Source organism: Pimephales promelas, chromosome 7 (assembly GCF_988280905.1).
Source record: "Pimephales promelas chromosome 7, fPimPro1.hap1.1, whole genome shotgun sequence".
Classification (NCBI taxonomy): domain Eukaryota; kingdom Metazoa; phylum Chordata; class Actinopteri; order Cypriniformes; family Leuciscidae; genus Pimephales; species Pimephales promelas.
The window spans coordinates 29,662,210-29,678,821 of NC_142775.1; the positions used below are offsets into that span (position 1 = coordinate 29,662,210).

General features: G+C 38.1%; 1 protein-coding gene across 1 annotated transcript in view; it reads right to left on the minus strand.

The window, feature by feature from the left end:
* Window positions 1-13,253: 13,253 nt before the first annotated feature.
* nrp2b (neuropilin 2b) overlaps window positions 13,254-16,612 on the minus strand; it is a 76,305-nt gene continuing 72,946 nt past the window's right edge. Inside the window, exon 17 of the mRNA XM_089133314.1 lies at window positions 13,254-15,158. Within this exon, the coding sequence (XP_088989440.1) occupies window positions 14,854-15,158 (305 nt within the window). The 3' untranslated portion in view covers window positions 13,254-14,853. The remainder of the gene's footprint in view (window positions 15,159-16,612) is intronic.

A 16,612-nucleotide genomic window follows, 5' to 3' on the forward strand; every position in this document is an offset into this window, starting at 1 on the left:
TTGGAACAGGATTGATGATGGCCTCAAGGTGTTGCCCTCTATCTCCAACTTCAAAAGACAATTAAAAAATAATTTAATATAAACCCATATCTAATTTAATTTTGAATGACTTTTTCTCATGGATTACTGGGTTTTATGTGTATGTATGTTTTGTTATAGTACATCTGTGTGCAATTTCTAGTTATCTGGCTACAGGTGGTAACTGTGTATACCTTGTCTGTATCACTACCATTTCATAAACCATGGCCCCACCTATAAGCTTTTTTATCTTCTTTGGAGACCCATTCACTACTCAATGTATTCTGTGCCCCTAACTGTATTATTGTAATGTTATAAGAGGTATTGTGAATAAACAAATTAAAAAAATAAACTAAACCCCACAGAGCGTTAAATGCAGTGCCTAGAACAATTAGGACAAATAAGATGCAAACACACAGTTGCATGCATGCATACACTGTCCTATTATCATATCAATATAGATTTCTATTTATTTAATTTGTCTAATTTAGAATATCCTTCACTGGGCACACAGTGAGAGAATGTGTAATCTCTGGCTATAGATGCTCACCAAAGTGCCACTGTTTATTAGATGTGTTGTCATTATTGTTGAGACAGTTTAATGGAGCCACCTGTGGGCAGCCCTGACTCATCTCAGTGGAGAGCTAACAAGCCACCATTTGCCATGTTATTCTGCTAATGTTATATTGTCCTGCGCAGCCTATTAAACCCAGTCCTTTACTAAAATGTATAGTTGACAGTTTCTATTAAAATACCTTATAATAGCCTACACTGTATTTTATAAATTATACAGTCATGAGCCAAAACATTATGTGAAGTGAATATCATGGATCATCTCCTAAAAAGGCCACATTTTAAGGTCTGATTAGATTAAAAGGTAAGCAAATAATCAGTTCTCATAATCAGAGTGTTGGATGCAGGAGAAATGGGCAGGAATAAAGGTCTGAGCGACTTTGACAAGGGCCAAATTGTTATGGCAAGGCGACTGGGTCAGAGTATTTTTAAAATTTGAGGGTTGCTCCCATCCAGTAGTGGTGAAAATTTACCGATAGTGGTCTGGGGAGGGACAAATCACAAACCGGAGGGTTGGTGGTTCAATCCCCGGTTCCACCTGACCAAGTGTCGAGGTGTCCATGAGCAAGACACCAAACACCAGCTGCTCCCGATGAGCTGGATGGCGCCTTGTATGGCTGACAGCGCCGTCAGTGTATAAATGCGAGGCAAAACGTAAAGCGCTTTGGTGGCCATTTGGTCTGTTAAAGCGCTATACAAATGCAGTCTATTTACCATTTATATAACACTGTGCAAGTGGTTTTTGTATATTTTAATCCAAAAACCTTACATTTTGGACCTTTAAATGTATAACAAAAATAAGATAACGGGCAGGCTGTTCAGAATGTCTGTAATTTCCATTTTTTTGCACATGGATTATGCAAAAAATATTGTTTGTTTACTATTCTGTTCTCGATTTATAAGCAATATAAATATTTACCAATTTACTGATTAATTTAATGTTTTAACAGAGACTGACCTCTGCCTGTGGTGACGGTTTGCTGTTTGACAGCTGCTGTTTTGATTTTAATCTCTTGTTACTAATAATGACAACCCAGATTGTGAGGTTTGATCCTCTTGTCTGGCTGTCTGGGTCAAAAGAGTGGTTTGATTTAGAAGATAAAATCCATTTCTATGGTCTGTCTGCCACTGTTGCCAGGCAGGATGGAGCCATTCTGAAGTTACACAAGGAAGCAAGACTTGAGTGTTTACTGTCAAAAGGCCATAAGTTATCTTGCACTCTTGGATGGGATCAAACACATATCACAGGCAAGTTTAATCACTCAAGAACCAACTGAAGGGTTTTGAGCCACACTCCATCAAATGACTTCAGCCTCCTCAAAACCCTTCAGTTGGTGTCACCATAAACCATAACTGATGTATTTTTTCTGGATACTTACAAGGATTCTCTATTCAACATATATTGACAATTAACTGTTCATTATACATGAATATATATGTTGGTCTCGACTTGGTCTCGGTCTTAGTCTCGACTTGGTCTCGGTCTTAGTCTTGGTCTCGATACCCTCTGGTTTTGGTCTCGGTCTTGGTCTCGACTTGGTCTCGGTCTTAGTCTTGGTCTCGACCTTGGTCTCGGTCTTAGTCTTGGTCTTGTCTTGGTCTTGATACCCTCTGGTCTTGGTCTCGGTTTAGGCTGTGTTGATTACAAGTCTACTCTCAGCCGATCAGCATTATTTGTGGTTATGGCTGATGTTATTTTCCAGTGGTTCCAAAGTAATCAGTCACATGGCATTTATAGCTCAGGCTCACAAAATAAGTGGTCACAAAGTAAAGATGGCAGCATCCAGATTGTGTTACTCTAGTGTTGCATATGCTAAGTCAAGCAACTGCCATTGAGATGAATGGGCATGTTAACGGAAGACAAATCAGTTGGTAATGGCCTGTTACCAGCAAGACGTCAGCTAGAAACTCTAGCAACCATGTTTCAGTCCTGGTGCTACAGTAAATCTAAAAATTCCAAATTTCCACATGTTCGTACTGTACTGTAGTTTTTAATGGAAAATCACATCTGTGTGCAATGTGAATGATAAATCACCTTTATTTCTATCGGAGCCACTGAAGATGGCTTTCACAGACCGGTTGTTGGCATCTGGTCTTACCTTACTGAATGCCCTGGAGTTTAATTAGCAGTGGAGCCACCTGGATCTCTCTACGGAGTGAACATCTGAAACAAAAACAAATTCAGGTAGAAAAACAACCTGTTACTGCCTGCTGCTTTATCACACAGGAAAACACGAGAGGGAAGGAGGGAGATCGAGGTGCACATCTGCTAGAGTTTAATAATACCTTTGTTTTACAGGTCTGTTTCAGCTAACATGGATAGTGTTCTGTAACATACATGCACACACATCTTCCTCCTACAGAGCATGTAAATTAATGGTCACGGTAACAGCAGGTCTGTATAGGGGGAGATGTCTGAGGAAGTTTGTGTGCAGTAGAGGGGAGCATCAATGTGTGTTCACCCCGAGGCTGTGTGTGCTGTCTGCATACACTCTTAAAAACAACTCAGAGGAAATTAATGGGGAAGGAAATGAATTATGTCTCCAAACAATCGACCAGACACCGTGTTACCAAAGACTGAGAGAGTCTGCTCATCGCATGGTAAAAAAAACTCTCTAAAACACACATGTACATACTGACTGACAATTAGTGTAAAAACTGAAATAGAGAAATGAGACGGTTCATGGCCTGTAGTTAAAAAACTGAGGACATTTTATATGCCACACTGAACTCTTTCTCTCACTTTCTGAGAGTGAACAAATTGGATAGGTGTTATAGCACATGTGTGTGAAAACACCTTTCTCTGCCTGTCTCTCTCTTTGCTGATAAGTGTTTGGTGTGTGAATTCACCTATGGTAAGGCGAAGACGGTGTTGTATTCAGCAAATCAACAGGATAGTACACTTGTTGAGTGCAAGATGTGTCGAATTTAACCGTGTAGGTAATGAAGCCACAGGAGAATATGCAGTGGACCCAAAAAGGTATTAGAACACCATGCCCTTTCAAAAAGAAAGCACAAAATGTTGTGGCTTTAGCTAAAACTACTATCAGGAACTCTCAAAGGATTCACAAGGGGGTTCTAGGTGGTCTGCAGAAAATAAAAACAGAAAAACAAACCTTTTCTTGGTTTGTTAAAATGGCAATATAATCACTATAGTAAAAGTATTTGGACACTTGTTAGTGCATCATGTTGTCATGTGATGTAAATCTACACTTACTTTGATAGGACAACTGTGTTAATATATATATATATATATATATATATATATATATATATATATACTGTATATATTATGCTATAGCTTTTTATACAATATTACAATTCAATGACATTTATACATTTTGATTACTGTATACATTTTGATACTGTAAATGTGTGATGGTAAACACTATCAAAGGTTCATGGGTTAGTGTTTATGGTGCATACCTCTGTCTGCATATGTGTGTGTGGGCTGTAGTCTGAGCAGCTGGGGCCGTCAGTAATTCCTCCTCCTGAGGGGGTTGTTATTCTGCAGTTTATAGGACCATGCAGCGCTCTATTCCCTGGCTGAGACACCACCACAGAGGCAGAGATGGAAAGACCACAGAGCTCATATGCCATTCCAGAGCAATCACACACACACAGACACACACACACACACACACACACACACACACACACACCAGCGTCTTTACTTTGCATACTGGAACTCATGCAACAGACACCACCTGCATACACACATTCACAGGGGCTAAATGAAGGGCTTTGATAGGCTATGATTGATTAAACATGTCTAGCAGTGCTTACTCACTGAATGAACCTGAGAGGGAAAGTAATGATACCCCTCGATACCCACTGGAGCTGGCTAAGCTGCCCTCTGGGTAATGGTAATGTTTTCCTCTTGTGTTCCCATGGCCTTGCTGAAGCAGTGGAATGTTAAAAATAAGCCCATTAAAAGGTGGGGAAACTGCTGGGTGAGGGATGGGTTTGTGTGTGTGCACTGTGAGGGACAATAAGTAGATATTCAAACTCTGTTGAACCTTTTGCAGCTGTTTTCATACACACACAGGGCCAAAAATCTGCCATTCTGGTGGCTTTATAACTCTGTAAAACACTGGATTTTTTAAATTCTGTAAACAACCATGTGAACAGAGATGTGTGTCCTTAGCACAACTAAAGAACTGACAGAACTGTAAAAACAACAACATTTAAAAGGACTTGTATGTAAAGCATACTATAGATTTTGAATGAAATGTGTGACGTACTGGTTGTGTGACATCATCAGACATTTGGCATAATCAGGACCCACAAATATTCCCACATTGCATTATTGTACATTATAATCAACATTATATATGAAGAGTTCAGATGCAAAAGCCTCTAAGTGCCATTTGAAATTTTCTTCTAGAATGATAATTTTTATCAAGCTTGTATATTTAAGTTCAGTGATTTCACTTAAATGGCAATGATAATTACCTATTAATTGTTATTTAAGTGAAATTACTGAACTTAAATATATAAGTTTGATAAAAATCATCATTAAAGAAGAAAATTTCAAATGGCATTTAGAGGCTTTTGCATCTGAACTCTTCATATAGTAGTTTAATGTAGTACTGACTCTAAAACTCTGAAAACTTGATTTTTTTTTCCTCACCCAGTAATTTTTATTTTGGGGGACTATCCACGATACATATTGTCACTATCCACGATACGTATTGTTGCATTTTTGTATTGCGATATATTGTGGCACGATATTTTGTTACACCCCTACTAGCTTGTCATCAAAATTTATTTTCTAGATATTACCAATCACTTGGCATCACCAAGTGTGCCGCACAAGCCCTCAAAAGTGAACCCAAAGCCTCTCGATCGTCCCCCTGTGACCGGTCCTTAGGTCATAAACCCTGCCTCCCCATGTTATTCAACGGGACGTGAGACCAACTAAACAACTAAATTACACTTCACATATGCTTTATCCAAAGATAGTTTCTGTCATTAATTGTAGTTTATATCATGTTGATGTAATATCAATAGTTTGTTTTTAAAATAAGTTTGTTTTTAATTAGTTATGTGATGCTAGAAAAACGGTGCTGTGACATCATGATTGACAGCTGTGATTGGCAGGTTCTCTATGCCAAGGCAGGTTCTCATATTTTTTCATAATGTCGACTATGTGGTTAGTAGTTGTATTTACCTTAATTTAAAGAGGTACTGCAATCAGCAGACATAATTGGAGAGGAACGGAGCAGACAGAGGCCCCTTAATAAAAGTGCGGGGCGTGTGCTTGCGTTTGATTCAGGGAGAATGAGGGCGCGGATTTAATTCCTGCTCACGACTACGCATGTCTGGTCCCGAAAACGCAAGTGCGCAGACTCAAGTCCCAAGATGTCAGCGCCATATCGGGACATTGGCGGCTTCAGTTGTCTCCGATGGAAAAGAGCGAAGGGGCGACGTCCATCTTTTTTTACAGTCTATGATCGTCACCCAACACGTACATTATTGAGGACATCTCAGAATTCGATTGTTTCTATACCAAAGAAATTGTTTGTCGATTTAGCAAAGTCTCACGCTTGGTTAGAATACACTTCACAAAAACACACTGCCTTCACTGCTTTAGTGGATCTTTTCTCTCTATGTGTCATCTGTCAAACGTTTGCATTTCAAATGACAATTTCTCTGTTGCTTCTATTTAGGAAATAATTGACAATCTCACTTTGCTGTGTCGAATATCTGTCTCCTTCTTTCCAGCCATTCTGTATTCACTCTATTTCCTATAAAACTGTCTACCCAGACTTTGATGTCTAATCCAACTATCTCAAGGTAACACTAACAAAATAAAACATCACATTATTGATGCTGCAATTACAAAACTGATCTAGCAGCCCTTTCCTCACGCTCTTATTCACACACTCACATATTTACACTTACACAAACCTTATCATTTCTCCCAGTGAGACGTGAATGTGATTATCTTCTGAATAGATAATAAGCACCAAAGATGATTTATAACGCCATTATCGATGGAGGCATCAATATACAGTAATCATATTTCATAAAGTCCATTCCCTCACGACAAATGAGCGTCCAACTTTCACCAACAATATTAAATGATCGAAACATCCTGAATAATTATTTTCAAAACAATCACTGTGTGGAAAGCGAGAGAGAAAGCATTTTTACAGAAATGTAATTTGATTTTGCTGGAGGCAGATGAGTCAGAGGCTTTCGGAGAGCGGCAGGAGAAAGACTGAGTGCGAACAGCTCGCAAAAGACATCTCTAATTTTCTGACAGTTGTATGACTGGCCATTTTTAACCTGCCTTCACCCCTTCCCACATCTCCTCATTTGCATAGGGGAATAATAACCCAGAGATGTGAAACTACAGAAACAAATATGACGGTTGGTGTTAATATCACCTTGGCCATCTGAAACATAATTGCAGCACGAAGGGAAACGTGAGACATACAAAGGGCTGTCTGATCTCAGCAGCAGTTTGCACGCTGTTGCCAAATACCTCAACAGCGGCAGACAGCACATATCGCGACGAGGCTAACACTAGCTTTCATCAACCCAAACATGCCACTTATGGTGTTTAAACAACCTTTATGGAAAATAGCATAGGTCCTTCTGCCCAGTTGAAGGGAGAGGTTGGTGGGTACTTCGCACTGACATCTCCCTAAAAGGGGAGGGGGGTGCAGTAGAAGGGTAAAAAAAAAAAAAGACAGGTTGTTGCTTCGTTTTGTTCAACATGACGGTAAATCTGTTGTTAGGTAGATGTTTACATGAGCTGAAGCTAAATAGTTCTTCAGGTAGAATAATAACAGCCGCTCTCAACTGGTAATAAACAAGCACATGCTCACAAAATGAACTCAAAGACACCCTCCCTCAAGACGATTCTGGAACCTTTTGGTCTTGGAACATGATAAAATAGAAGATCTGAAAGCAGGTGTGGAATCTCTTCACAAAAATATGATACGGTCCATGTTCTTTGCCATCACATTTTCCATTCCAAATGAATTCAGTGTGGAGACAGTCAGACAATGAGAGTCAGACTTATTTGCTTTTAAAACCCCCCAAAAATAGTGAGGAAAGTTCTTTTTTTTTCTTATTTTAATTGAAAATGTTTCTCACTGTGTGACTGTGTTCTCACAGTCAGGCTCAAAACTGCCATTTTTTAGTCACAGATGTTTACCTACAAGATGTGGAAAATTACCATTTTCCAGGTTTGACCGACACTTTGCCAACATATAAAAGAATTACCAAGAGATCCTATTTCATTAGCGATATATCCTCTCACATCTATGATGGAAGATAAGGTGAAGTACCTCACCAAAAAGGAAATATCTGCGGCATATGCGAGTAATGAAAGCAGATCCTCTGAATTGCTTGAAGACAAAAAAAAAAATGCAGAGAAGTGCTCCAAACAGATGTGTACTCACGAAATGTTTGAATGGCTGTTGACAAAATACATGTCATTTAAATAATCTGTGCTTATTAATAGTTTTAGAACATTTACGGCCATCTTCGAGTAATTTCTCAAGTGCTTTTAATGCAGATTGTTGCTCCATTATTTGCTTTAAATTTTATACCGAACCTGAATGAATGATTTATGATTGCATGCAGGTTATTGCTTTACTAGTATTATGTTTTACTACCCCTAAACACAACTTTGAACAAAACAAACTGTCAGTTGGCCTGCCCTTATGAAAAATAAGTTCATTCAAGTGTGCCATTAGTATACTTCTTTTAAACTAAAAATAAGAAAGTATATTTTCAGTTTATTTTTCCTATACTTCTCAGAAGTATACTATATGTACTTCTCAGAAATATACTTCAAATTACACTTAAGTGTACTTGACTTATACTTAGAGAAAAGCAAGTATATTTGTCCTGTTCTTGTACTCAATCTTTTGATCCAGAAATACTTAAAAGTATAATTAAGCATTCAAAGTATACTTGTATAAGTATTACAGTAAAAAAGTAAACTACTAGTATACCCATAAATTCACTTGCAGTACACATGAGATACATAATTATGAACTAGTTGTGCACTTACTGTTACACTTATAGTACACTTAAACATATACTTTTATGTACTAAAAGTGGGCCAATTTAGTCCCAAGCGGTATTAAAATAGTACACTTACAAGTTTACTACTAGTACATAGTGACATTAGTATACTTACTACATAATGTATACTTAAAAATATACTTGAACATTTCTTAAGTATACTACATTAAATTAACTTGAAATATACTTCTTTTTCGTAAGGGTGTCCCTACCTTAGTAGACGGTCCCCTCTGTCATGACAACTTTCAGACTGTTTGGCATGGTAATGGATATGACAATGTTGATGTGGTCTTGGTGGATAGATCTGCCATGCTGCTGTTATTGCTTCTGCTGGTACCGCACTGGCTACTGCCAATACAAACACAACATGCTGCTGTAAGCAAGTAAAACATGCTGCTGCTGTACAAAAAAGCTTATGAATTAGAATTACCCATATCAGATGTTGGTGGAGCTGGGGCGGTTGGAGGGTTTCTGAGAGCACGCTGCAACTGCTACAGAAAATGCTGACCAGTATTTGAAGGTTGAGCACACAAGCTCATTGGCTACTAATGCATCAAAAACCAATCAGCTGTGCCGTTTAGATGTGAATGATTCGATTGCAAACGAGTTAAGGACCTATCACCCTGTGCCAAATAGAGTTTCATGACATAACTTACTGTGTTTATACCAGAAAACAGAAATTAGAAAGGTAATTAGTTATGTAAGCGAACACTACTTCAGCACTGCTGAACCTGTTAGGATTTGCTGTCCTGCCAAAACCCATTTTCATGGTAACAGATGCTTCTCTAATTAGTGGATGTCACTTGTAGGATTATGGGTAATACTTTTTTGTAAATAAATTCAGCAGTTAAAAATTAGTATTTTATTTTAAGTTGAAATAAAACTGATTTATTTATTTTACAGTATATAAAGAAATAATATGCATTCAACAATCAGTATCACTAAATACCCCAACATAAAGCATATAGCTTGCATTGATTTTGCATTAATGACTGGCTAACTGCTCTCTATTTCATTTTGATGGGGTTCACCAATTATGTAACTTGCAAATAAATTCAAACTGGACATTAAAAGCTGATTTGATTTTAAATATTTATGTTGGGTGAAAGAGACTTCCAATTGCACAGTTTTGGTGATGGACCACGTCATTTTTACAAACTATACACACAGAGCATCTGTCCCCTTTGCAGGTTTCTTGTCAGTGGCGGCTCAGTCCGTCTCCAGCCATCTGCCACTGGGAAGATGTTTGAATCTGATTCAAACGCTCGTGACAGCTCTCTACACATCCTGGTCTGTCTACTGTGTAAAACATTCAGCTGCTTCTCAAACTCATGAGAGCTATACTCTACTTTACTTTTAGCAAGAAGGCAGTGCAATGATTATTGCAAGTGCAATGCAAGCATCTCTTATGACAGCAAAGATGTTTAAGTTGAGAGTATTTTGATCTTTTAAGGGTTCCTATTATGCACCATTTTTACAAGATGCAACACAAGTCTCTGGTGTCCCCAGAATGTGGCTGTGAAGTTTATTATTTATACAATTAAAGTTTTAATTTCAGTTAGTTTTTCAATAACTGTTGTTAGTTTCGTTTTGTTTTTAGTTTTTCATTTATGTTGAAATTTCTACTCTATTTCAGTTTACGAAAAGTGTTTTTTGACCAGTGTTTTCATTTACGAAAATAACCTTGTCTGGAACAGCATATTTTCAGACACTACTTCTGATTAATGGGGATTATGAAAATAGAGTGGGTTGATTTTTACCATAGGTTGGTTGTTTACGAGCCCGATCTCATGAAAGTTCGTATAGCCCAAATGTCATTTCTCGTGGCATTTATACGGCAAAAACAGTTTTTGCGTGTATATGGTACGCGTTTTTCGTGTGCATATGATACACACTTTTTGGCGTATAATACGCACAAACTCCCCACCCCCCTCCCCCCTAAACCTACCCCAGGGTTTTTTAGTGCGTAGCATAAGCACACAAAAAAACATTTTTGGCGTGTAAATGCCACGAGAAATGACATTCGTGGTATAGATACGCATCTTCATGAGACTGTGTTGTTTTTTACACACACCATGTAAAAGCGAATTTTGCATAATAGGTTGCTTTAACATTACATGCTGGGCCAGGAACAAGAACAAATTAACAGGAGTTGCGGTTATGGCAAAATTCTCTGAATATAAGCAAAATCATTTGGCAAATCCCAGAGTCAGACATATATATAACACAGACCAGCCAGAAATGAATGACCTTTGTAATGAATAATTTCTTTCAATGCCCAGAGCTACAAAGTATATTAGATAATTTATAGATAATTTATTCTCTGCTTTTTTATTGAACCATTTAATTTTTAATGTATTTCATTGATCTTAGTGGGGCTGTTTAAACAGAGCCCAGTGTGAGCTGTAATGAGAGTATTGGCCCAAGACCGCTTTGGTTTCTGGGAAAATTGTCACAAGAAATAGCAGATATAAACAATCTCCCCAGTAATACTAATGCTTGGAGTCCAATTCAAGATCTTCTCAACCAAACAAACCTAAACATCATGTATTTTCAGAGAGTCTACAAGACTGAGTCAGCAAAGACTTTAGCCCTGATCACACTGACAAATTCCCCTGCTTCATTCTATGCCTCTCGCTCTTCCTTGATGGATGGTGGCTTGCATTTCTCAAACGTGGCGTCGCTGTTAATGAGGAAGGACGGCAGGCATCCACATGACAGCACATTCCTGAATAAGCCACATAACTGACGCTTTATGATATTATTTGGTTGGGGGCTGTCAGGATCCAGAACAACATAATTATGCACATGGATCATTAGTCAAGTCAACATCAAGCAGGAAACAAACAAATGTGCCCTTGTATCTGCAGGGATCTGGGTTTAGTCAGATATGGAGACCACTGCTGTTCTGTGATGCACAGCAAGCTGCACTAAAATGAGAGTTTTGAATGTACTGTATGCATAACTGAATATCTCATTCATGTGGTGTGATGCTGTTTCTCTATTTCTGTGTTAATTATTTGCTATGTTTATGTTTGAAGTGAAAGATCACAGTGTTAAATTTAATGAATCATTGAGGTTTTTTTTTTTCTTTTTTAAATCTCTGTCCATGTATGGAGGTTATGCGTTGGATTGGATTGTGTGTGGTCTAGTCAGTAGCGCTGTCTATAAACTGACAGTGTTTTGGAGAAGTGGCACTCACCTCTCCTCTGTCTTCCCTCAGCACAGCTGCACGGTGAGGTCGGGCGCTGAATTAAGACTGCAAACAGATTTCAATGGATTGTCTGAGATGAGCTGAACTTAAATGGGACTGAAATGGAATTGATGTAAAATTTACCTCACCAGTGTTTTGAGTTTTTCCTTCCTGCAGGATCGATGTGCAGTGAAACTCAGTAGAGCTGGAGTAAAGAGAATAGTGTGTGTAGATATATATATGTAGATGAAGAGATAGATACTGTATATAGACAGATATCATCAAATGGATTGATGATAGACAGACAGATAGATTAATGAATTAATGATATACAGAGACAGACAGATAGATATAGCAGACAGACATACAAAGGCAGATAGGTAGATAGATAGATAGATAGATAGATAGATAGATAGATAGATAGATAGATAGATAGATAGATAGATAGATAGACAAACAGACAGACAGAGAGACACAGATAATGATAGACAGATAGACAGAGCGATAGAGACAGATAGATAGAGATAGGGACAGACAAACAGACAGATTGATGGATAGATAGACAGATAGAGACACAGAAAGATAAATGGATTGATGATAGACGGACAGACAGACAGATAGATGGGGCGATAGAAACGGACAGACAGATGGATGTATAGATAGACAGACAGGCAGACAGAAAGATAAATGGATTGATGACAGACAGACAGACAGACATATTAATGGATTAATGATAGACAGAGCTAGACAAATAGATAGAGCAGACAAACAAAGGCAGATAGATAGACAGACAGACAGACAGACAGACATAAACAGATAAGTACTGATGATCGACAGACAGATAGACAGATAGATAGGGCGATAGAGACATATAGATAGAGATATGGACAGACAGACGGATGGATAGATAGACAGAGACAGAAAGATAAATGATAGACAGAGACAGACAGATAGATAGAGCAGACAGAAAAAGGCAGATAGATAGATAGACAGACAGACAGACAGACAGACAGAGATAAGTATTGATGATAGACAGACAGATTGACAGATAGGGCGATAGAGACAGATAGATAGAGATAGGGACAGACAGACAGTAGAGACAGATGGATGGATAGATAGACAGATAGAGACAGAAAGATAAATGGATTGATAATAGACAGACAGATAGATAGGGCAATAGAGACAGATAGATAGAGATAGGGACAGACAGACAGATGGATGGATAGATAGACAGATAGACTCAGAATGATAAATGGATTGATGATAGACAGACAGATTAATGGATTAATGATAGACAAAGAGACAGACATATAGATAGATCAGACAGACAAAGGCAGATAGATAGATAGATAGATAGATAGATAGATAGATAGATAGATAGATAGATAGATAGATAGATACAGATCACACCAGTCACAAGTATCGTTAATCATACTTTATTAAATAATAATAATAATAATAACAATAAAAAAAGAACTTTTTTTTCTGTACAAAGTCTACAAACAACAATTTTTGAATGTTCTGACCAGTGCCGGGATCTCCATGTCTTTTGGTGTTTGGCCTCCTGTCCCAGACAGACGAGGTAATACTATCACAGCTCTGCAGCAAAGCCAAAACAGGCCAGAGCTCCAAGGCACTTGGAAAAGAGTCAACAGAGTCCAATGAACACCGAGCTGAATACACACAATCTCTCCATTTTCACCGCTCTCTCCCCCAACAACTGAACAATCCATGTCTCCGGCTGATTTCCGCACTCCATAATAAGACAAGGCCCCTCTCCCCCCCGAACCACAAGTCAACAGAACTCCCAGCGTGGCCCTGGGGAGCGAGAGGCCAGTGGAGGTACATTTAGAAATGTACAAACATTTCCCCCATGTGCATACTCGTTCTACCACTCTCTTCACCTCTAGGTGAAACGTTCTGTGAAATTCTCACCCTTCTCCCAAGCTTACACCAAACCTGGTCTTGTTAGCCTTCATTCAGCAGCCCAAAATAAACCATGGAGTCAACAGACAGATGAAATGAAATAAAGCAAGCGCAAGGCCTGACTCCTCCAAGCCCCCAGTGGCTTTAAACCCAAGGACTGTTGTTTCATAATGGCTCTCCTCCAAAATAGTTTGCTTAAGGCTCAATTGTTTGTACATGAAAGTGGCTTGGGGATTTTCCAGCTCCTTCACCAAAGTCGCTTTGCCAGCTTGAGTCTTTGTTCCTTCAAGAATAGGGTACAGAGAGTAGGAGAGAACAGGAGATGCTCTCACTCTCTTAACACTCTTTAGCTCAGTCGCTCTGAATCCTTAGCAATCCATAGGTTGCGATAATTTAGTCAGCATAGTCTTTAACGCTATGCTTAGAAATCAAACAGTAAAAAGCAAAAAAAAAAAGGAGAAAAGAAAAGACTCGAAAGACAATCCTAATACTTCAATCTAAAAGGATTTTTTCTGAATGTAAAACAGTATTTTCTTTCCTCGTTCTCTAATGGCCACAACAAAAACATTATGCTACAGACAGACTGAACTTATGTATAAAACATTCATAAGAGGCGTTGACACCTCCAACTGGTTGTAGAAAGTGGCTAAGAATGGGATGGGAACTTAAGCAAGTCAGCAAAAAGACACGAGTCTAAACTAAAGCAAATGTTTACAATATTCTAGGCCAGGGCGTTCACACAATAGAGGCCAAGATTTCACAAGGGATCTGTCTTCTAGTCCTAGTGCATCTCTCTCTCTTCTATCTTCCATTAAGCATTATTAGATTGTATTTTTCTTTACAAATCTATAGCAATATACATTTCTTTAAAGTTCTTTTTCATTTTTGTAGCGGCAAGTCATTAGGTTGATATGTGTTGATCATGCTTCACTCCCGCTGAGCTGTCCATAGGAAGCCTCTACGCTTCCAGTGGTCCTTCCACAATCCCGGTCAGAGATCAGCCCTATATTAGCGGTGTGAGGTCCATTCACAGTTTTGGATCAGGCCGGCACCAGTTCAAAAGCGGACGGAGCGTCTCTCCCGATCGACTCCCTTCAGGCCTCAGAACAGCAGCGCTGCTGGTTGATCTTCACCTTGTGCTTGATGCCGTCGTACAGCTCGAAGTTGTAGTTCTCCAGTGTGGTGGTGTTGCGAGATGACAGGCCGTTGTAGGAGCAGGTGCAGTAGAGCAGGAGACCGGCACACACCGCCCCCAGCAGAACGCCCAGGGAACTCATGACAATGATGGTGACCAGGATGGGATCAAGAGTGTACAGCCAGGCGTTGTCTTTCTCAGAGTACCGCGTCACCGGAGGTTCTCGTGAGGGGTTGGGCGTGGTCCAGGCAGGGAAATTGAACCCTGGAAACAGGAATAGAATGTTTATCAGTTAATACATTTTGCAAGTATCAATGGGACCTAAATAGTTTTTGGATAAAAATAAACAGTAAGCTCTGAAATAAATGCAACTGACTTCACATGCCATTCATTGCAAAAGATCATTTACTCAATACTTTTGCCTTGTAACATACTTAAAATTTGTTACATTCAACGGAGTAGCTAAATTGTGTTGAATAAGACTTGTTTTCTATTCAGTAATTCAGGGTTATTCAAAAAACAAAAAACAAAACAAAACAAAAAAACCCAGTAATATTTTGAAATTTTATTGGAATTTAAAATAACTGTCTTCTATTTGACTATATTTTAAAATGTAATTTATCCCTGTGATGGAAAAGCTGAATTTTTAGCAACTTTACTCCAGTCTCCAGTGTCATACTTGGTTTAACTTAAAATAAGTGACCTTGTTATTAACTTAAAATTGAGTTAATACAACGAAGGAGATTGGTTTAATCAACAGAAACACAAAATATGTTATCTGAACCACATTGTTTATCTGAGTTTCATTTCATTATTTATTTATAAAGCACATTTAAAAACAACCCATGGTTGACCAAAGTGCTGAACAAAACAATATAGCCAAAGACAGAAGTTACAATCTATATAAATACAGTTGATTTGAAAGTTTTATTTTTTAAATCATGATGATCCTTTATTCTAATGAGCAGATGTCTAATAAAAAATGATCATGATTTTAATGGTAAAAGACTGTAAAAATGCTACAGTGAAAAACTGTTAATTGGTTAACCGAACCTTTCCTTACTATATACCGTAAATAACTGTGATAGATCTAATGGTAAATTTCATGTAATTTTACTGTAAAAATACTTTTTAAAGTGAAAATGAACAACTCATTGTATAATTTACAGTAATAAGTTAATTGACAATTGACAATAAGTTAAACTAAATTGACATTCCCACAATTCCCTGCGTGACACCACACTCCACACTTGATGTATTTTTAGTTGAAATAACTTGTGTCTTCATTGTTTTCTTAGTCTTTTTCTAATCAGTTAGGTACATTAGGGTTTTATGTGACATTTCATGTTAAATTAATGTTTATTGCCTTTTTAAAATTTCATGTGTTATCATGTGTGATGGTGTTTAATGTTTGAGTGAATGACACTGTGCAGCTTCTATATAATGGAATTAAGTTTCTTGTGGAAGAACTACGTGTGATGAGCTTCCATATATCATGTGACTCTCATTATTGCTGTGATTGATGGATGTCAGTACATTACAATGGTATGAAACAGAAATTAAATAAATTTTAAAGTTAAATCTGTAAAACCTTATTACCGTAAATTCTTGCTACCGTATTTTATACAGTAAATTTCTGGCAACCACAGCTGCCGGTATTTTACCGTAAATTGAACACATTATTTTTAAAAAGTGTATCTAAGGTTGGAAACAGCTGT